We start from the raw sequence: 22,348 nt of genomic DNA, 5'->3' as shown, positions 1-22,348 counted from the left end.
GGATTTCATTCCTTTCTATGGCTGAATAATATTTCATTGTGCATATATGTATATATACCACATCATTTTTATCTGTTCATCTGTTCATGGGCACTTGGGTTGCTTCCATATCTTAGCTATTGTAAATAACGCTGCTATGAAGATTGGGGTACATGTATTTTTTTGAGTTAGTGTTTTCATTTTCTTAAGATATATACCCAGGAGTGGAATTGCTGGATGATATGGTTGTTCTATTTTTAGTTTTTTGAGAAACCTCCTTACTGTTTTCCATAGTGGCTACACCAATTTACATTCCCACCAACAATGTACAAGAGTTCCATATCCTCTCCAACATTTGTTATTTATGGACTTTTTTTAATAGCTTTTAAAAAAATTTATTTAATTTACTATTTATTTATTTTTGGCTGCTTTGGGTCTTCATTGCTGCGCGCGGGCTTTCTCTAGTCGCGGTGAACAGGGGCTACTCTTGATTGCCGTGCATGGGCTTCTCATTGTGGTGACTTCTCTTGTTGCGGGGCACAGGCTCTAGGCGATGGACTTCAGTAGTTGTGGCTCATGGGCTCAGTAGTTGTGGCTCATGGGCTCTGTAGTTGTGGCTCATGGGCTCTAGAGCCCAGGCTCAGTAGTTGTGGCACATGGGCTTAGTTGCTCTGCTGCAGGTAGGATCTTCCTGGACCAGGGCTCGAACCCGCATCCTCTGCATTGGCAGGCAGATTCTTAGCCACTGTGCCACCAGGGAAGCCCTATTTATGGACTTTTTTTTTTTTTTTTTTTTTTTTGCGGTATACGGGCCTCTCACTGTTGTGGCCTCTCCTGTTGCGGAGCACAGGCTCCAGACACGCAGGCCTAGTGGCCATGGCTCACGGGCCTAGCCGCTCCGCGGCATGTGCGATCTTCCCGGACCGGGGCATGAACCCGTGTCCCCTGCATCGGCAGGCGGACTTTCAACCACTGCGCCACCAGGGAAGCCCTTTCTATGGACTTTTTGATGGACAACCTAGATGAAATGGACAAATTTCTAGAAACATACAACCTACCAGGACCGGATCAAGAAGAAACATAATTTGAACAGACCAATCACTAGGAGTGAAGTTGCATTTGTAATTAAAAAAAAAGAAACCTTGCAGCAAAAATGTCTAGGATTGGACAGCTTCATAGGAAAATTCTGACAGACATATAAAGAAGAACTTATACCTATCATTCCCAAACTATTGCAAAAAAATTGAAGAGGACAGAACACTCCAAAAATCATTCTACTAGTCTAGCACTACCCTGATACCAAAAACCATAAAAAGACATTACAAAAAAAAGAAAATTACAGGCCAATATCTCTGATGGATATACATGTAAAAATCCTCAACAAAATGTTAGGAAGCGGAATCCAACAGTGTGCAAAAAAGATCATGCACTATGATCAAATGGGATTTATTCCAGGAATGCAAGGATGGTTCAACATTTGCAAATCAATTGATGTGATATACAACATTAACAAAAGGAAAAATAAAAATCACATGATCATCTCAATAGATGCAGAAAAAAGCATTTGGCAAAATTCAACATCCTTTCATGAAAAAAACTCTCATCAAAGTGGATATAGAGAATTTACTTACATTTTTAAAGAATTTACAAGCTGATTTTAAAATTCATAAGAAAAATGAAATGTTTAAGAATAGGCAAAACATTTTTTCAGAATGAATAACATTGTGATATTGGTACAGGGGAATATAAGAAGACCAATAGATCTAAACAGATATTCCAGAAATGGTTCAGGTGTTTGGGAGAATTTTGTATATTTTGCGAAGATGTTTCAGGGTATGATAAACTATTGAATAAATGGCTTTGGCCAATTAGTATCCATTTTGGAAAAAATATAAGACCTCTACCTTATACCATTCACAGAAGTAAATTCCAGATGGAGAAAATACACAGATATTCAAATAGCAACTCAGAGAGTTTTAGAAGAAACAATAAGAAACAGGTTGTTACTGTGGAGTAGGGACCTCTTTAGGAAAGCTTTAATGAATATGCCATAAGATAAGAGACAGGCAACAAACTGGGAGACAGTGTTTTCTAGATATATAGCAGGCAAATAATGAATATGCAAAATCTATAAAGATCTTTTGCTAAATCCTCATCTTTCATAATAGGAAATCAATAGATAATGTCTAATTAATAAATCAAGAAATGGCATTATAAATATAATTAGAAATATGAAACTAAGTCTACTAGAAAAGATGATTTTAAGAGTTGAAGGTGTGGTTGCCTCTTACCTCTGAAGATAAGGGTTTGGCAGTGAGGAGGAACCAGCCTCATTAGTAATCACTAGGGAAATGCAGTATGCCCCTTGTCCCCCATTAGACTGGCAAAATATTAAAAGTTGAAAATATTAATAATATCAGGTAATGGAAAAGGCATTGAAAAATGGGCATCTAGATGCAGCAATCATGGGTATACATACCAGTATGGGCAATTTGTTATCAACATTTACAACATGTTGATAGATAGAAAATCCATTTCAGATATCTATCCTGTTTATATGACCAAAGGTCAAAATACTGAAAACAGCCTGAAGATCTATTAATAGAAAATTGAATAAATGAATGATGATGTATACTGACTGTGGAAGGCAGTGATGATAAGGAAAGTTCTTCAAACCACATTTTTAAAAGAAAAGATGTAGAATACTAAGTGTAGTATAAAACCACTTGAATAATGAATTTGTGTTTTTACTTATATATTCAGATACTCAAGGAAAAAAGCCTAAAAGGAAATGTATAAATCTGGGGAGGATACTAGTGATTAGAATTGCGGAAAATGGTCAAAGTTATTCTTATTTTACTTGTGTTCAAATTTTTATGAAAGAATATAATATGTGTTAATTATGTAATTAAAAATTAAAAGGAATGCAAAATAAATTAGTATTACAGGCAGAAGACTGTGTTTGAATTGTGGCTCCACTGCTTATTAGCATATAACCTTAAATAAATCACTTGACTTCCTGTTGACTAGTTTTTCCATCCGTAGCCTTTTGTCACATACAAATTCTTGATTTGAATGTACTCAGCCTTTTCAGTCTTTTTATTTGACTCCTGCATTTTGTTTGTTACCCAGTAGATCTTTCCCTTCCTGAGGGAAAATATAATTCTATTTTTTCTATCAGTTTTAAGGCTTTCCATTTCACAATTCGATTTTAATCTATGTGTAATTTATTTTATGTTGGTTTGAAATAAGGGTATACTTTCATTTTTACATATGAATAATTCATTTATTGAATAGTCAGTTCAGTTTCCACTGATTTATAAGGACATCTCACTTATATTTCAAGTTCCCATATTTGGGTGGGTCTTTTTCTGGATTTTTTTCCTCTGTTGCACTGATATATTTATCTATTATTCTACTAATAGCACACTTTATTAATTATAATAACTTTACAAAATATCTTGATATTTGGTAGGTCTCCCCTTCTCCCTCTCTCATCTTGGCTTTTTATGACCATTTATTCTGCTATATGAATTTTAGGATTAGCTTATCAAGCTCTGTGTAAATCCTTGTTGGGATTTTGTTTGAAACTTGAACATATTGATGTATTTAGAGAAGATTTACATAGTTAAGACATGAGTGTTCCATCTTTCCATCTTATAAACACGGTATATTTACTTTGGCTTTCTTTTATGTTTTTTATATGGCTTCATAACTTGTTCACGAAAGTCATACATATCTTTTGTTACCTTAAATTTAAGTATCTTATAGATTTTATTGCTCCTATGAATTAGTTTTCTTAAAATCAGTTTCATAATTAATTGTTAGTATATAATATATTGTTCATTTTTGTTATTTTATATTTGACTACATCACGGAATGTTTTGTTTTTAGTAGCTGTCTTTAGATTATCTGAAATATTTTGTGTATAAAAGCATAGCAATTGTAGACAAATTTTGTTTCATATATATGTTGATGGAAAATTAACCAATAGTCAATTTTTGAAAGAGATGGAAAATATTATTCGAGCCAAATTGAAGATTATAACCTGGGAACAGCTTCTCAGAAAACTCTGAGAACTGTTCTACCCATTAGAGGTCAAAGCACAGTTATATAGGTTTTTGAGACAGAGGGCTATACACTTAATGATGTAGATAGTTTACACAATCCAGATCTGCAAGTACAAAGTGATGGGTCATTGTGACCCCTTACAAGATTAAAAAGGAATGTTATCTTTTAAGGAGTTGTCTAGTTGGTGCTAGCTAGGAGAATGTTGCTCTTTATCGTTGAGCAGGTATTTCTGCCGATGCGGTGAGTGGGGGGGTTGGTCAATGCGTAATGCAGGTGCACAAAGTACAGTAGAGGGGAGAGAGGAGGCCAAAGGGCAGGAAAAATTTTTGTGTTTAAATTTTCCTTGACTTGCCTTAAAATATATATATTATATATATATTTGTTTTGTTGGATAGGAACCCAGTGTAGTGCTGAATATAAATTGTTTTAATGGGAACTGTCTTTTGTTTCTAATTGCAAAGCAAATGCCTCCAAGGTTTCAACTTTAAGATGTTTGCTGCAGGCCTTTGATTGATGAAGTTAGAAAGTTTCCACCTCTTTCCAGTATTCCAAGGGCTTTACATTATGAATGGTGTGGAATTTTATTTAATGCTTTTCTATAGTATCAAGATGTGTTTTGTACCAGTCTCAGCCTATTGATAAAGATGGTATTGACAGTGATAGTAGAAATGCCTGGTGACACTCAATTGGGTGAGTCTTCACAAATGTTAACCCTTTTGAAGCCAGTGTTGAGGCTGGAACAGCCCTTGTGATTCTTACTATGATTGCAAGACACACCTCAGCAACAACTATCTGAGGACTTTGAAAAACATGGTTTATTACTCATAGCTCCTGGAGAGTACATGGCATGCCTGGGGCCACACAGGGATGTCGTGGTCAGGGAGAGAGGGAAATAGGGAGGGGGAGACAGAGAGAGAGAGAGAGAGAGAGAGAGAGAGAGAGAGAGAGAGAGGGGGAGGGAGGGAGAGAGGGAGGGAGGGAGGGAACATGGACCTGGAGTTTTATTGAGATCGGGGTGGGATACCTATGGTTTCACAGGTTCACTTTATTGGTGAATTTAAAACAAGAGGAGGAATTAAAGTGCAAGAAGGGAAATGCAAGCAGTCAGTCAAATGGCCAGTTTATCTAAGTCAACCAGAGCTTTCTTAAGGAAAAAAAAAGGAAACTTCCTGGGTGGCTCATCCTGGCTCTTTATCTAGTAGTGTAGCTGGCAAGGGGTTTATTTCAGATGGAGGTCTTTGCAGTAGATGCCTCAGTAATCAAAAGCTTAGTGTCAGGCACTTACATTGCAATTTAAAAAGCTAACTGTCAGGTACTTACACTACAAAATGACTGTTCCTTAATTATTTGTTGAAATATGTAAATAGATTTTCTAATGTAAATATTTTTGCATTTCTGGGATAAATTCAACCTGGAAGGGGAAAACTTTCGTGGAGGCTTGTTGGTACAGTGAAAGAAGGAACAAATTACTTATGTTAAGGTTCCTGCTGAAACAAAATAGTATCATAAAATCAGAAAATAGAACCCCCTGTCCCTGAGACACCATTTACTAAAGAAACTGCATATTAGCCTATCAAATACAAGAGGGTGCTCTTGGACTGAGAGGTACCTGTATTGGGCATGTTACTGTGTACATCTCCTTAGATTCTCTCAGCTTTGCATATCTCTCAAACCCTTGGCTGCTTGCTTCATCTCAGTTTTGTCAGGGTTAATCAGCTTCATGCAGTACTACTTTTTGAAGCTGACTGGCTATACCCAGAGTCTTTGGCTCCTCTCTTTAATTCTGGATTTAGATAATGTGCCATACTGTAAGGCATGAGATCTGGCTTCCCTAACAGATGCCAAAGGGGTCAAATGACACAGCCCTGGAGTGAAGGGGTGTTAATTTCCCATGAAGAAAACCTTGACCAATATTATTAGATAAGACACAAGAAATAAATTCTCCCTCCCTTCCTTCCTATGGTTGGGCTATTCTGAATCATGGTTTTTCCCTGTAAGCTGTTAGAGACATCCTGCAAGCCAAGTAAATACACCTGCTGGGTTATTGGCTATGTCTCTTCTGCTTCTCCCCAAGAAGTAGTGGTTAGTATGATAATGAATCATCTTTTACTTCTTTGCTTTACTTCACTTTTCCTTTATTATTGCAGCCCTGAGATTATACTTCTTAGTGAAACATTAGCACTTAGGCCTTGCCTCAGTCTATTTTCTATAGAACCCCAGTTAAGATAATAGTATCAGAATTGTTCTAGATCAGGGATAGGAAACTGTAGCCCATGGGACAAATCTAGTGTACTGCCTGTTTTTGTAAAATGATTTCTTGGAACACAGCCATGCTCATGCATTAACATGTTTTTCTGTGGTTGTTTTCTTACTACAAAAGCAAAGCTGAACAGTTGTGACAGAACTATATGCCTGCAAAGCCTAACATATTTGCTGTCTCTCCCTGCATAAAAAGTTTGTTGACCCCTGTTCTAGACTGTAGACCTTCAGGATGGGATTTTAGAGTTGGGTTATCTCCTACCTAAAATCAAAGGACCCAGTGAAGGTGTCAAGTGAAGTATTAAACCCTATCATGTGGTGACATCAAAATTACTCAAACATTCTCCTTTGATTAATTAGGATGAGGGGCTAATGGAAAGGCAAGCCAACAGGAGATCGAATATTTGTGGTGCTTAATTCATAAAGGGCAATGATAATTATAATGATGATGGAATAAAATAGCTTGCTTTGATGCCATTTGTGTTATTTTCTATTCCAATTTAAATTATGACAAATTTGGTAGTTTGAAACAACACAAATGTATTGTCTTACAGTTCTGTAGGCCAGAAGTCCAACACAGGTCTCACTGGGATAAAATCAAAATATTACAGGGTTGCATTACTTTCTGGTAGCTCTAGAGGAGAACTTTTCTTGCCTTTTTCAGATTTTATAGGCTTTACACATTTCTAAGCTTGTAGCCACCTTCCTCCATCTATAAAGACAATAATTTAGCATCTCTTTGACTTCCTTCCATCATCAAACCTCTTTCTAACCACAGCTGGGAAAGGTTCATCACTCTTAAGGACTCGTATGTTCAGATTGGGCCCACTTGGATAATCCAGGATACTCTCTCCATCTCAACAAACCTTAATTACATCTAAAGTCTTTTTTTGTAATATCAGGTAATATATTTATGGGTTCTGAGGATTAAGGCATAGACAGTTTTGGAGGGAGCATTATTTCACCTACCAAAACACAGAGACTGTATGAAAATAAAATGATCAACTTAGAACAGTTCATTACTGATTTAAGGCATTCCAGAGGCCCTCTAAAACAACTTAAAGGAACTCTTAGCTTCTGCAGCTCTAGGGCAGACTGTGCTAAAAATAGGCCCAGGATCTTTTTATAAGGAGACTGAACACATAGTTTGAAAGGTCTTATTTGTTAAAGTCAAAGCCCTGATAGGAAAGAGTATGACCCTGACACCTGGTATAGCTTTCTAGGGCTGCCATAACAACGTTGTATAAACTGGGTAGCTTAAAACAACAGAAATTTACTAATTCACAGTTTGCACGCCAGAAGTCTTGGTTGGGCCATTCTCTCTCTGAAGGCTCTGGAAGAGAATCCTTCTTTGCCTTTTCCAGCTTCCGGTGCCGCCTAATGTTCCTTGATTTTTGGCAGGATAACTCCAATCTCTTTCTCTGTCTTTACATGGCCTTTTCCTCTGTGTCTCTGTATCCTCTCTTCTTCTTTTATAAGGACACCAGTCATTTGATTTTAGGGCCCACCCTAAATTAAGGATGATTTCGTTGCAAAATTCTTCACTAATTACATCTTCAAAGACCCTATTTCCAAGTAAGGACACTTTCTGAGGTCTTCCAACTCTCATCTGGTGAGCAGAAGTGGCAAGTAGCTATATAGCTCATAAGATTCATATGTCAGAGACTCATGTGTCCTAAGGCTTTATCCCATAAATATCTAGGACCTGGCCCTATATGTGATGATTTTGAAGGTCTAATGGTCTGGGGATGGAGGGGCATCTCCTCTAAGGTAAAATGTAAGCTTTTGTATTTCTCCTTATTAAGAAAGTGTCATGTCACTTGGTGGGTGCTTTTGGATTTAGATAATAGTATATAAGGCCCTAGAAATTACTGTTCCAAATCAGTTTTTTAGGTTATCCAAAATTCTGCCACTTTTGAGTAGAGCCTAGAGAAAAAAAGGTCTCTTCCCTAAGTCCAAGTGCAGCCTACCCTACCATTTGGTATCTATGGTCTGCTAGAGCTTAATGTATTTGGTAGTTAAGAACACTCTATTGGAAAGCCCCATAAGAGAGGAACAACAGTTGCTCTCCATTTTCAAAGTAACTTCTGGTATGCTAATGGGCCCTTGTGGAGACTGAACACCTAACCATGGGACACCAAGTGACTGTGACTTGACCTGTCCAGCATGAGTTGGATGTCATCATATTCATTGATTCCTAGGATTGGGTGAGGGATGTGACAGTCCATTTTACAATGGAAGAGGTATATTTGGGAAATCAACCTTGAACTGTCCAAAAGGCCTAAGTGAATTGGATAAATGGGGAACCAAGAATTCCTATGTTGCAACAATGCCTTTCTCTCAACCCACATATATGGTCTTATGGAGTAGGAGGGGAATATCTAAAACAAACTAATGGAGTAGGACAGAATTCAGGCCTGGTTCATAGACAGGGTCAGATGATTGGTTGGTACTATCTGGGCAAGGAGTACTGCTCAATTATGTCTCCACTTAGGGGGTGACATGGAGTGACCTGATGAAGAAAAATTCTTACAGTGCATAGATCCCCACACACTATACTTGATTGTGCATTTCGTATTGAGAATGAAACACAATAATAAAAAAATCCAGAAACAAAAATTTCTTTCCATTCGATGGGAATGTACATTGATGCAGCCACTATGGAAGGCATAGTGGTTTTCCACTATGAAGGCGCCTCAAAAAATTAAAAATAAATTGATCTTGTAATTCCACTCCTGGATATTTATCCAAAGAAAGCATAGACACTAATTAGAAAGGATATGTGCACCTCTATGTTTATTGCAGCATTATTTACAATAGGCAAGGTTTGGAAGCAACCTAAGTGCCCATTAATAGATGAAAGGATTAAGATGTGGTACACACACACACACACACACACACACACACACACACACACACACACAGAGGAATATTTTTCAGTCATGAAAAGAATGAAATCTTGTCATTTGCAACAACATGGGTAGACCTAGAGTGTATCATGCTAAATAAAATAAGTCAGAGAAAGACAAATACTGTTGTGAATCACTTATATGTGGAATCTAAAATACAAAACAAATGAACAAATACAACAAAACAGAAACAGAGTTACAAATACAGAGAACAAACAAGTGGTTGCAAGAGAGGAGAGTTTGGCGTGAGGAAAGAAATAGGTGGGGGAGATTAAGCTTAACAAACCTCCAGTTGCAAAATAAATGAGTCATGTGAGGAATACAGTCAATAACTATGACTCATTGTGGTGATCATTTTGAAATGTATAGAAATACCAAATCACTATGTTGTGTAATAGGAACTAACAAAATGTGGTAGGTCAATTATACTTCAAAATAACAAAAAACTCATAGAAAAAATGATCAAATTTATGGTTACCAGAGACAGGGAGTGGAAGGAGGGGGAATTGGATGAAGGCTGTCAAAAGGTAGAACCATCCAGTTATAAGATAAATAAGTACTAGGGATGTAATGTACAACATAATAAATATAATTAACACTGTTGTATGTTATATATGAAAGTTGTTAAATAAGCAAAACCTAAGAGGTCTCATCAAAAGAAAAAAATTTTTCTATTTTATTTTGTATCTGTATGAGATGATGGATGTTCACTAAACTTATTTGATGAACATTTCATGATGTATCTAAGTCAAGTCATTATGTGGTACACCTGAAACTTATACAGTGCTGTATGTCAATTATGTCTCAAAATTGGAAGAAAAAAATTAAATGTCATTACTAAAGAAAGACACAGCTGTAATTTGTGTACTTTTCTATATGTATATTTCAATAAAAATATTAAAAAATTAAACATCTATTCCTGATAAAATAAATTTATAAAATATTGAATGAATTCATACTTCTTTAATGATATATGTTATATATATTATATATGTATATATAATTATATAATAATAATATTATATATATATATGTGTAAAATCTGGGATTTTATTTAATAGGGAAACACCAAGAGACATTGTCACTAAAGTTAGGAAGAAAGCAAGGATGCTCATCCCCTCCACTATTTTTAACACTATAGGATGTTTTAGTAATGCAGTTAGACAAGTACAAACAATTAGAGGTATAAAAATTGGAAAGGAAGAAGTAAAATAGTCTCTATTTTAGATTATATGCTAATATAACCTGGAATGCCTAAGAAAATCAACATTAAAATTAATACAAAGAATAAAATAATTTAGAAGGTAGCATACTAAAATCCAACTATAGAAACAGTACCCTCTTAGAAAACATAATAAAGAGAAGATCCTGTACAAAATAGCAACAAAAGTTTTAAAAATAATTTGCTATAAGATTAACAAGAAAATCTATATGTGGAAAACTCAAAATTCCTGAAAACTTGAATAAGTGAAAGGTATGCTTTGCTCCTGGATAAGATGACTCATTTTTTCTTCTATTTGTTGGACTTTATTCTTTTTCTTGACATTCTACTGTTAAATGCTTATATTTATTAAAAATTTATACTTTTCTCCTTTTAATATGTACAGGCACGCCTCGATTTATTGTGCTTCACTTAATTGCACTTCACAGATATTGCATTTTTTTTCAAATTGAAGATTTGTGGCAACCATGAGCCGAACAAGTCTATTGACACCATTTTCCCAACAGCATTTGCTCACTTTATGTCTCTGTGTCACATTTTGGTAATTCTCACAGTATTTCAAACTTTTTCGTTATTATATTTCTTAAGGTGGTCTGTCATCAGTGATTATTTTTAATTGAAATATAGTTTACTTATATTAATTTCAGCTGTACAACATAGTGATTTGATACTTTTATAGATTATGCACCATACAAAGTTACTATGATATTATTGACTATGTTCCCTGTGCTGTATATCACATGCCTATGACTTATTTTAAAACTGGTAGTTTGTGCCTCTTAATCCCCTTCACCTATTTTGCAACCCTTCCCTCTGGCAACCACTAGTTTGTTCTCTGTTGTGAGTCTGTTTCTGTTTTGTTGTATTTGATTGTTTTGTTTTTTAGATTCCACATATATAAGTAAAAACATATACTATTTGTCTTTCTTAGTCTGACTTATTTCACTTAGCATACTACCCTCCAGGTCCATTCATGCTGTCACAAATGGCATTATTTCATTCCTTTTTATGGCTGAGAAATATTGCAGTGTGTGTGTGTATGTGTGTGTGTGTGTGTGTGTGTGTGTGTGTGTGTGTACCACGTCTTTATCCATTCATCTGTTTATGGACATTTAAGTTGCTTCATATCTTGGCTATTGTATATAATGCTACAGTGAACATTGGGGTGCATATATGTTTTTGAATTAGTGTTTTCCTTTTCTTTAAATAAATACCCAGGAGTGGAATTGCTGGATTGTATGGTAGTTCAATTTTTAATTTTTTTGAGGAACCTCCATACTGCTTTCCATAGCGGCTGCACCAGTTTATGTTCTCCCCAACAATGCACGAGTGTTCCCTTTTCTCCACATCCTTGCCAACACTTGTTAATTATTTGTTGTCTTTTTGATGATAGCCATTTTGACAGGTTGAGGTGATATCTCATTGTGGTTGTGACTTGCATTTTCCTGTTGATTAGTGATGTTGAGCATCTTTTCATGTGCCTGTTGGACATCTGTATAGCTTCTTTGGAAAAATGCCATTTTTTAATCGGATAGTTTGTTTTTTTGATATTGAGTTGTATGAGTTCTTTATATATTTTGAATGTCAGTCACATCATTTGCAAATATTTTCTCCTATTCCGTACTTGTCTTTTAATTTTGTTGATGCTTTCCTTAACTGTGCAAAAGATTTTTAGTTTGATGTGGTCCTGTTTGCTTATTTTTGCTTTTGTTGTCCTTGCCTGAGGAGACAGATCCAAATAAATATTGCTAAGACTGATTTCAAAGAACATACTGCCTATGTTTTCTTCTAGGAGTTTTGTTGTTTCAGGTCTTATATATAAGTCTTTTGTACATTTATTTATTTATTTTTTAATGGTATGCCCATTGCTATGGCTTTTTAAAAAAAATATTTATTTATTGGGCTGCATCAGGTCTTTGTTGTGGCACATGGGATCTTCATTGCGGCATGTGGGATCTTTCGTTGCAGTGCTCATTGTGGTGCATGGGCTCTTCATTGCAGCACGTGGGCTTCTCTCTAGTAGTGGCATGAGGGTTTTCTCTCTCTAGTTTTGGCATGCAGGCTCCAGGGTGAGTGGGCTCTGTAGTTGTGGTGCACGGGTTCCAGAGCATCTGGGCTCTGTAGTTTGCAGCATGCAGGCTCTCTCGTTGAGGTGCATGAGCTCAATAGTTGTGGCGTGCAGGCTTAGTTGCCCCACAGCATGTGGGATCTTAGTTCCCCGACCAGAGATCGAACCCCCGTCCCCTGCATTGGAAGGCAGATTCTTTACCACTGGACCACCAGGGAAGTCCTCTTTTGTCCATTTAGAGTTTATTTTTTTATATGTTGTGAGAAAATGGTCTAGTTTCATTCTTTTACATGTAGCTGTCCAGTTTTCCCCAAACCACTTATGTGAAGAAACTGTCTTTTTCCCATTGTATATTGTTGCCTCCTTTGTTGTTGATTAATTGACCGTATGTGTGTGAGTTTATTTCTAGGCTCTCTATTCTGTTCCATTGATCTATGTGTCTGTTTTTGTGCAGTGTCATACTGTTTTGATTACTTTAGCTTTATAGTATATTTTGAAGTCAGGGAGTGTGTGTGATACCTCCAGCTTTGTTCTCCTTTCTCAAGATGGCTTTGATTATTCAGGGTCTTTTATGGTTCATTGAAATTTTAGGATTATTTGTTCTAGTTCTGTGAGAAATGCCATCAGTATTTTGATAGGGATTTCATTGAATATGTAGATTGCTTTGGGTGGTATAGACTTTTTTTTTTTTTTTGCGGTACGCGGGCCTCTCACTGATGTGGCCTCTCCCGCCACGGAGCACAGGCTCCAGATGTGCAGGCCCAGTGGCCATGGCTCATGGGCCCAGCCGCTCCATGGCACATGGGATCCTCCTGGACAGGGGCACGAACCCGCGTCTCTTGCATCGGCAGTTGGACTCTCAACCACTGTGCCACCAGGAAAGCCCCTAGACTTTTTAACACTATTAATTCTTCCAATCCATGAACATAGAATATCTTTATTTATGTTGTCTTCAGTTTCTTTCATCAGTGTCATATAGTTTTCAGAGTGTAGGTCTTTCACCTCCTTGGTTAACTTTATTCCTAAATATTTTATATTTTTTTGATGCAATTTTAAGTGGGATTGCTTTCTTGCATTCTCTTTCTGATAGTTCATTTTTAATGTATAGAAATGAAGATTTATGTATATTAATTTTGTATCCTGCATCTTTACTGAATTTATTTATTAGTTCTAATAGTCTTTAGGGATTTTTATATAAAGTATCATGTCATCTGCAAATAGTGACAATTTTACTTTTTCCCTTCTAATTTAGATGACTTTCATTTATTTTTCTTGTCTGATTCCTGGGGCTAGGACTTCCAATACTATGTTGAATAAGAGTGGACATTCTTGTCTTGTTCCTGAACTTAGAGGAAAAGCTTTTAGCTTGTCACCATTGAGTGTGATGTTAGCTGTGGTTCTGTCACAAATGGCTTTTATTATATTGAGATATATTTCCTCTATACCAACTTGGATAAGGATTTTTATCATGAATAGTTGTTGAATTTTGTCAAATGCTTTTTCTGCACTGATTGTAATGATCATGTGATTTTATCCTTCCTTTAGTTAATATAGTGTATCACATTGATTGATTTGCAGATACTGAACCAAACTTGCACCGTTGGGATAAATCCCATTTGATCATGGTGTATGATCCTTTTTATATATTGTTGAATTTGTTTGCTAATATTTTGTTGAGGATCTTTGCATCTATATTTTTCAGATTTATTGACATGTAATTTCCTTTTGTTGTAGTGTCTTTGCCTGGCTTTGGTATCAGTGTAATGCTGGATCCAAAGAATGAGTTTGGAAGTGTTCCCTTCTCTTCAGTTTTTTAAAAGAGTTTGAAAAGGATAGATAGTAAATCTTCTTTCAGTGTTTGGTAGGATTCCAGTGTGAAGCTATGTGATACTGGACTTTTGTTTGTTGGGAGTTTTGGTTTTGTTTTTTATTACTGATTCAATTTCATTACTGGTAATTGGTGTCTGTTCATACTTTCTGTTTTTTCCTGGGATATTGTACATTTATGAGTTTGTCCATTTCTTCTAGATTGTTCAAGTTGTTGTCGTGTAAATGTTTGTAGTATTCTTCAATTACTGTATTCCTGTGATATCTTGTATAACTTCATGTTCATTTTTGATTGTATTTAATTGGACCTTCTCTCTTTTTTCTTGATGAGTCTGGCTAAAGTTTCATCAATTTTCTTTATCTTAAAAAATAACCTCTTAGTTTCATTGATCTTTTTCTCCTTTTTTTTGTCTCTATTTTATTTATTTCTCCCCGATCTTTATTATTTCCTTCCTTCTACTAACTCTGAGTTTTTTCTTTTTGTAATTCCTTTAGGTTTCAAGTCAGGTTTGTTGAGATTTTTTAAATTTCTTGAGATAGGCCTGTACTGCTACAAACTTCCCCCTAAGAAATGCATTTGCTGCATCCCACAGATTTTGAAAAGTTGTGTTTCAATTTTCATTCGTCTCAAGACATTTAAAAAAATTTTTCTCTTTGATTTCTTCATTGACCCATTATTTTTTTTAGCAGCCCATTGTTTAGCCTTCATGTGTTTGTGTCTTTTCCACCTCTCATTCTGTAATTGATATCTAGTTTCATACCACTGTGGTCAGAAAAGATACTTTATATGATTTTACTCTTTAAATTACTGAGATTAGTTTTGTGGCCTACCATGTGATCTATCCTGGAGAATGTTCCATGTGTACTTGAAGAAGATGTGTATTCTATAGTTTTTGGATGGAATACTCTGTAGATATCTATTAAGTCCAACTGCTCAAAGTATCATTGAAGGCCAACGTTTTCTTATAGATTTTCTGTCTGGATGATTTATTCATTGATATTAAATCCCCTACTAATACTGTGTTACTGTCAATTTCTCCTTTTATGTCTGTTAATATTTGGTTTATATATTTAGTTGCTCCTATGTTAGGTGCATATATGTTATGAATATTAGTTCCTCTTTTTGGATTGACCCCCCTCTTAACATTATGTAATGCCCTTCTTTGCCTTTTGTTACAATCTTTGTTTTAAAGTCTATTTTGTCTGATATGAGTTATATTACCCCTGCTTTCTTTTCATTTCCATTTCCATGGAATATCTTTTCCCATCCTTTCACTTTCAGTCTATGTGTGTCTTTAGCTCAGAATTGAGTCTCTTATAGGCAGCATATAGATGTCTTGTTTTTTTTTATCCATTCAGCCACACTGTGTCTTTTGATTGGGGCATTTAGTTCATTTACACTTAAAGTGATTATTGATAGGCATGTCCTTTTTGCCATTTTGTTATATGTTTTCTGGTTGTTTTTGTAGTTCTTCTCTATTCTTTTCTTCTTCTTTTAGTCTCTTCCCTATGGTTTGATGATTTTTTTTAGTATTATGTTTGGGTTTCTTTCTCTTTGTATTTGTGTATCTAGTCTAGGTTTTTGGTTTTTGGTTACTATGCAATAAATAGGTAGGTAGGTAGATAGATATTTGTTTTAAACTGATAGTCATTTAAATTCAAACACATTCTTAAAGTTCTACAGTTTTTATAATCCCATCACCATGTTTTATGTTTTTGACATTATATTTTACATCTTTTTGTTTATCCTTTAATTACTCATTGTAATTAGAATTGATTTTACAACTTTTGTCATCTAACCTCTATATCAGCTTTTTAAGCAGTTGATCCACTGCCTTTACTATTATATTTGCTTCTACCAATGAGATTTATTTTCTTCATGTATTTTCTCATTTCTTGTTATGGCCTTTTCTTTTTTGCGTAAAGAAGATCCTTTGACATTTCTTGTGTGGCCTGCTTAGCGGCGATAAACTCTTTTACTTTTTGCTCGTCTTGGGAACCTTTATATCGCCTTCAATTCTGAATGCCTAACCTTGTTGTGTAGAGTATCCTTGGTTTAGATTTTTCCCTTTCAGCACTTTAAATATATCATGCCACTGTCTTCTGGCCTACAGTTTCTGCTGAAAAATCAATGAGAGCCTTATGGGGGTTCCCTTTTGTTTGATTCTTTGTTTTTCTCTTGTTACCTTTAGAATTCTCTCTCTTTAACTCTGGCTGTTTTTCTTATGATGTGTCTTGGTGTTGATTCTTTGGGTTCATCTTTTTAGGACTGTCTCTGATTCCTGGACCTGGATATCTATTTCATTCCCAGGGTAGAGAATTTGTCAGCCCTTATTTCATCAAATATATTTTCTGCCCCTTTTCCTCTCTTTTCTCCTCCTGGGACTAAATCCTATAACATGAATATTGTGACACTCAGTGTTGTCTCAGAGGTCCCTTAAACTATCCTCATTTTAAAACCTTTTTCTTTTTACTGTTCTGATTGGGTAATTTCCACTATTCTGTTTTCCAACTCATTTATTAATTCTTCTTTACCACTTAATCTGCTTTTTATTCTCTCTGGTATATTTTTCATTTCAGTTATTGTATTCTTCAGCTCTGATTGGTTCTTTTTTAATATTTTCTAATTTTTTATTGAAGTTCTCACTGTGATCCTCTATTCTTCTGAGTTTGGTAAGCATTTTTATGACATTGCTTTGAAATCTTTATCATGTAAATTACTTATCTTCATTTCATTAGGAGTTTTATCTTGTTATTTCATTTGGAACATATTCCTCTGCCTTCTTAATTTGTTTCACTTTCAGTGTTTGTCTTTATTAATTAGGCAAAACATTTGTCTCACCTGGTGTGGAAAGTGTGTCATTGTGTAGGAGTGTCCCTTTGCAGACTGTGTGTGCTTGGTGGCTTTGGTGGGAGGGCTGGAGCTGAAGTGAGCATTGGCTGGGGCCTCTGAGTTTGTAATATCCCCTTTGTCTTTTGGGTGACCTGCTGGGGGTGTGGGTCCTGACTAGATCACTTCTTTCACCCTTGTACCTGTCTCTATGTGATTAAAAAATATATATATCCTTAATTGTAAAAAAGCTGTACAGCCAGTCTTCAGGTTGTTCTGAGAGAGAGTTATTTTATATATATGTTGTAGTTTTGGTGTGTGCACAGGAGGAGGTGAGCTCAGGGTCTTCCTACTCTTCCATCTTGATCCCATCTCTGCCCAGTGATCTTTTTGATATTACTCTTGAAAAAATATGAGTCACTGAAGGCTCAGATTATGGTTAGCATTTTTTAGCTATAAAGTACTTTTAATTAAGTTATGTGCATTGCTTTTTTAGACATAATGCTATTGTACACTTAATAGATTACAGTATAGAAGTCTACATGCACTGAGAAACCAAAAAAAAACTTGTATAACTCACTTTATTTTGATATTACATTCTGTTGAGGTGGTCTGGAACTGAACCCACAATATCTTCAAGGTATGCCTGTATTTATAAAACCATATATTTCCCTCTTGATGAGGATCATCTGTATCCCACAAGGTTCAATATGAGGCATTTTTGTTCTTTTCTGTTTCATACTTTTCATTATGATTTCTTGTTTGGCCATAATTACTTAAATGCATATTTTTTAGTTTCCAAAATATTTTTGTCAGTGAGTTCTAATTTTATTTCATGTTTGTTAGAGAATATATAGTATCTTTGATTTTGATTATTTGGTATTTACTAACTAATTTAACAGATATTTTTGCAGATACCTATTTTCTTCAGAAACTTTTCCAGGTCCTGATAATATGTAGTGAAGAAATCACCTACTTCTTTGCCTATATATATATATACACACACACACACACACACACACACACACACACATACATATATATATATATGTACACACACGTACATATATGATATGTATTTGTGATGTGGGCAATATTCCTGTTTTGATGTGATCAGGCATGATTACAGAGGGATCTTATTTTTGTCTTGATTCATCATGGTCACAGAATGACTTTGTCTGGTGTCTCCTGGATGTCAGGGGCTGTTTTTCTCATTCTCAATTCTTTAAGTGTTTCTAATATATTTTCATATTTCCTATATCACAATCTTGTATAGTTATCTCAATTTTTTGATACTTTGAGGTTTATTATTTTATATTTTGTGATTTACTGGGGCTATTGCTTATAATGTTTTATAAACAAAATGACTTCTATCTTATGTTTATTATAAAAAATATAATAGCATTTTAGAATATCATTCCATTACATCTTGAGGCTCAATTTCTGAAAGGTTATATTATTCATTTTCTTGCTTAGGTCAGATTTTCCAAACTTTTTAGACTTACAAATCTTCTTTTCATACATTTCATAGAAACTTTTATCATACATCTCATAGGATTTGGTTTTATTGTTTATCATTTTCTCTGGTATATAAAAAAAAGTTGAAGTTAATACATATCTTAGTACAGTATATATTACTTTATATAAATTTTATTTTAAGAAAGTCTTTGTTTACACTAATTTTGACTTTTTAAATTTATGAAGTCATTATGCCATTTACTTTAACTTAATATGTAGAAAGCTCAATTTTTTAAGTCAATTTTAGAATTTATTGTTTGCAGTTTAATAATAAAACATTTAAGTATATGCTATGCCTTCAAAAGTAATATGCATTGCTTTCATGATCTGATATTTGAAATTTTGTTTCCTGTTAAAACTACTAGCTGGCTTATTTTTGTTGTTTTTTTGTGTTCTGTTATAAAATTTCTAGGGAAATGATTAGGTCTCAAGAAGCTATGTAGGAGTAACTTATAACTACCATTATATTTTCTGTTTTTACCACTGTGTTTTGGAGTTACTGAAACATCTTTATTAACAGTATAAGAATTTTCACCAGAGAAATACTAATGGATTTCAAGAAAATCATCTTAAGGCACATTCCTGTGAAATATTATTTGAACGTTGGCCTATTTTTATCCTTTCTGGGTTTTTTTTAACTAATGGTAGATTAAATTTAACAAAATATAACTACAAATAAAACTCAGAATCATAGTAAAAACCATCAGCACAGCTAGCAGTATTTAGCTGAATGACTGAGTGTTGAATATGATCATCTAATAATCATTTTCTGTTCTCAAATCCTTTTCTTTTGAAATGAAGAATGTATATTTTGTTAATTGTCTTATTTATTGATTTATAAATCAGTATCAACTATATTTAATGATGTGAATCTCTAGAATACCTTTTTGAACTGCAGAGAGTTCATAAATCACCAATTTAAAATACTGACGTAAGTCAGAAAATTGGATTTGATAGAAAGAAATTTGAAGCCAAATTTGTGGCCACATTTTTCACGTGCAAAAAACTGAATGGCATATACACTGTTTGTTAAAGTTATCACATTTCATCCTTTATTTCATCTTCATTTTCAATCCCATTTTTCTTTTGTTCCAATGTTCTCATTTATTTTTATGTTGTTTCATATATACTTACGTATTTTCTCAGTATACTCTTTGGAATGAGGTAGATTTCATTGGTAAATGTTTATATTGAAGTAGAGTTCATTTGCCAATTTTTTTCAATGTAGAAAACCTGTATTCAGGTTTGGAAAAATTGGTATTCTAAATAAAGTTGTATAATGTAGTATGATTATACTTTATTTTATTAACATTAATCTTTATTTGGAGCAAGGTAAAATTAATGTTAGAATTACAAAAATGATTGTTCTAATGTTTTCCAGCTGCTAATAGGTTATGAAAATGGTACTGTAGTATTCTGGGACTTGAAATCTAAAAGAGCAGAACTGAGAGTTTATTATGATGAGGTAAGTGATTTCTACTGGAATATTTGAAAAGAGTATTGTGATTTTATGCCTGTTTTCTACATTTAAGCCTTGTATGTTACCAGTATTTTTATCATTGGAAAACTGCCTAGTTCTGATCCAGTGCCTCACACTGCCTGTTGGTATTTGCACGAGTTCCACCTCTGGGTTGTTCTCCTGAGTGGAAATTTTGCCTTGACGGATTATTTTTAAGCCTTTTTTGGGCATTTACATATGTTGGTGTCTATTACCTATCTTTTTCTTTCCTTTAGGCTCTATGTTTGTTTCTTTCTTTTTTTTTTTGTGGTACACGGTCCTCTCACTGTTGTGGCCTCTCCCGTTGCGGAGCACAGGCTCCAGACGCGCAGGCTCAGCGGCCACGGCTCATGGGCCCAGCCACTCCGCGGCATGTGGGATCCTCCCGGACTGGGGCACGAACCCGTGTCCCCTGCATCGGCAGGCGGACTCTCAACCACTGCGCCACCAGGGAAGCCCTATGCTTATTTCTTAACCTTTTTGTCCTTAAGGTCTCTAAAGATACTATTCACATCTTTAGAAAATTGTTTTTCTGTGGCAGAAAGTTTAAGTAGTCAGTTTGAAAGGCCTTATCTTCTAATACTTGCCTTCTTACAGTAAAGAGAGATTTTTAAAATAGTAATACTTAATAATAAAAGTCAGATCTTGAAGTACATTTTATCGTACAGAATTGAGATTTTAGGTTTTCATGTAGAGAAAACAATGAACTCTTATCAAGGATAGTCTGTTAATTGATACTTCGGTTGTTCGAAGATTGATTCTAGGCTATTATTTCCTTCTTAAGAAGAAGCTAATGTGAAAAGAGTGAGGCTAGGGGCAAAAGGTGAGAAAGGGAAATTATATCTTGTAGCTGTGGAAATAAAGGGGATCATCTAGGCTCTCAAATAAACTAAAAATTGTTACAGTGATGAGAGAGAGGAAAATACAGGTCAAAAATCAGTGTTTAGAATTACCCAGGCTTAAATGGGAAGAGTGCCAAAGAATTTAAGACAACACTAAGATAAATAGAGAAATAAATTTGAAAGGAAAACACATTTTTTTAGAACAGTTTCTTTTTATGCCCTCTTCCATCCCCTTATAAAAATAAAATTTAAATTTTGGTGCTTAAAGGTACAAGTCTTCGGCTATCCCATAACCCCTACCCCCCATTCATTTCTTAGTGGTTCTGGAAAACTAAGATTTTATGATATATACAAGATTATTGTCATGGTGATAAAGAATTCAGAAGTAAATGATATAACAGCTGGGTAATTTGGTCATGATTAGTGAACAGTACTCTGGCAAGCAATGTCATACAATTATGCTCTTTATGATCAACTTACGAGGCACCTTGAATCATAAGGCAAGAAGGTCCTAGAGAGCTAAGCTAGGGTTTTCCTTTTGTTAAATACATAAAATACAAAGATGAGTATGAAGATCACTTCCTCTCTTAAGACTAGCAGTTAGGGCTTCCTAACCGGATGCCCGGGTCCGGGAAGATCCCACATGCTGCAGAGCGGCTAGGCCCGTGAGCCATGGCCACTGAGCTTGTGTGTACAGAGCCTGTGCTCCACAACGGGAGAGGCCACAACAGTGAGAGGCCCGCGTACTGCAAAAAAAAAAAAAAAAAAAAGACTAGCAGTTAGATAAGAGTCCAAATACCATCTGTGTATTTAGCCAGTTGGAACTAGAGTGGAGCAGCTGAAATGGAAATCCAGATGAGAATGCTCAATCAGCTAGTTTTCCTGTGGCCTTAAAAAGTGTGGAAGGAAGATTTCTAACTTTAAAAAGTAAGTGAAAGTAATTTTGCAATGAAATGTTTAAATAAAGATTAACAATGTTTAAGTCAGTAGAATACTACACTTTATACTTAGAATTATATGAATATATATAAAATTGATTTACTTTAATGCATAATTATATGTCCTATCATTTTAATAAAGATAGTTGTATACTTCATGTTATTACCAAACTTTTCAAACTTTCCTCATCACTTTACGTCTCATATTTTGAAATCATCTGTCCTGAAATGGTTTCTCATAAGTCACCGATGATCAGTGACCCCTTCCTTAGTCTTTTAAGTTCCTCACTAAACCTGTGACTTTACATCAGTCCTTCCTTCTTAAAATGGTTTCTTCCCTTGTTTGTGTTTTTCCACCTCATTTTTCACCCCTCCTTTCTCCATCAC

At 34.9% G+C, this 22,348-nt stretch overlaps 1 protein-coding gene across 1 annotated transcript in view; it reads left to right on the top strand.

Annotated features, from left to right (window-relative positions):
* Positions 1-22,348, top strand: part of STXBP5L (syntaxin binding protein 5L) — a 374,070-nt gene that overhangs the window by 126,528 nt on the left and 225,194 nt on the right. Inside the window, exon 8 of the mRNA XM_019922992.2 lies at positions 20,065-20,148. Coding sequence (XP_019778551.1) covers positions 20,065-20,148 — 84 coding nt within the window. The remainder of the gene's footprint in view (positions 1-20,064; positions 20,149-22,348) is intronic.

Source organism: Tursiops truncatus, chromosome 4 (genome assembly GCF_011762595.2).
Source record: "Tursiops truncatus isolate mTurTru1 chromosome 4, mTurTru1.mat.Y, whole genome shotgun sequence".
NCBI classification, from domain to species: domain Eukaryota; kingdom Metazoa; phylum Chordata; class Mammalia; order Artiodactyla; family Delphinidae; genus Tursiops; species Tursiops truncatus.
This window is presented reverse-complemented; position numbering and strand designations above follow the sequence as displayed.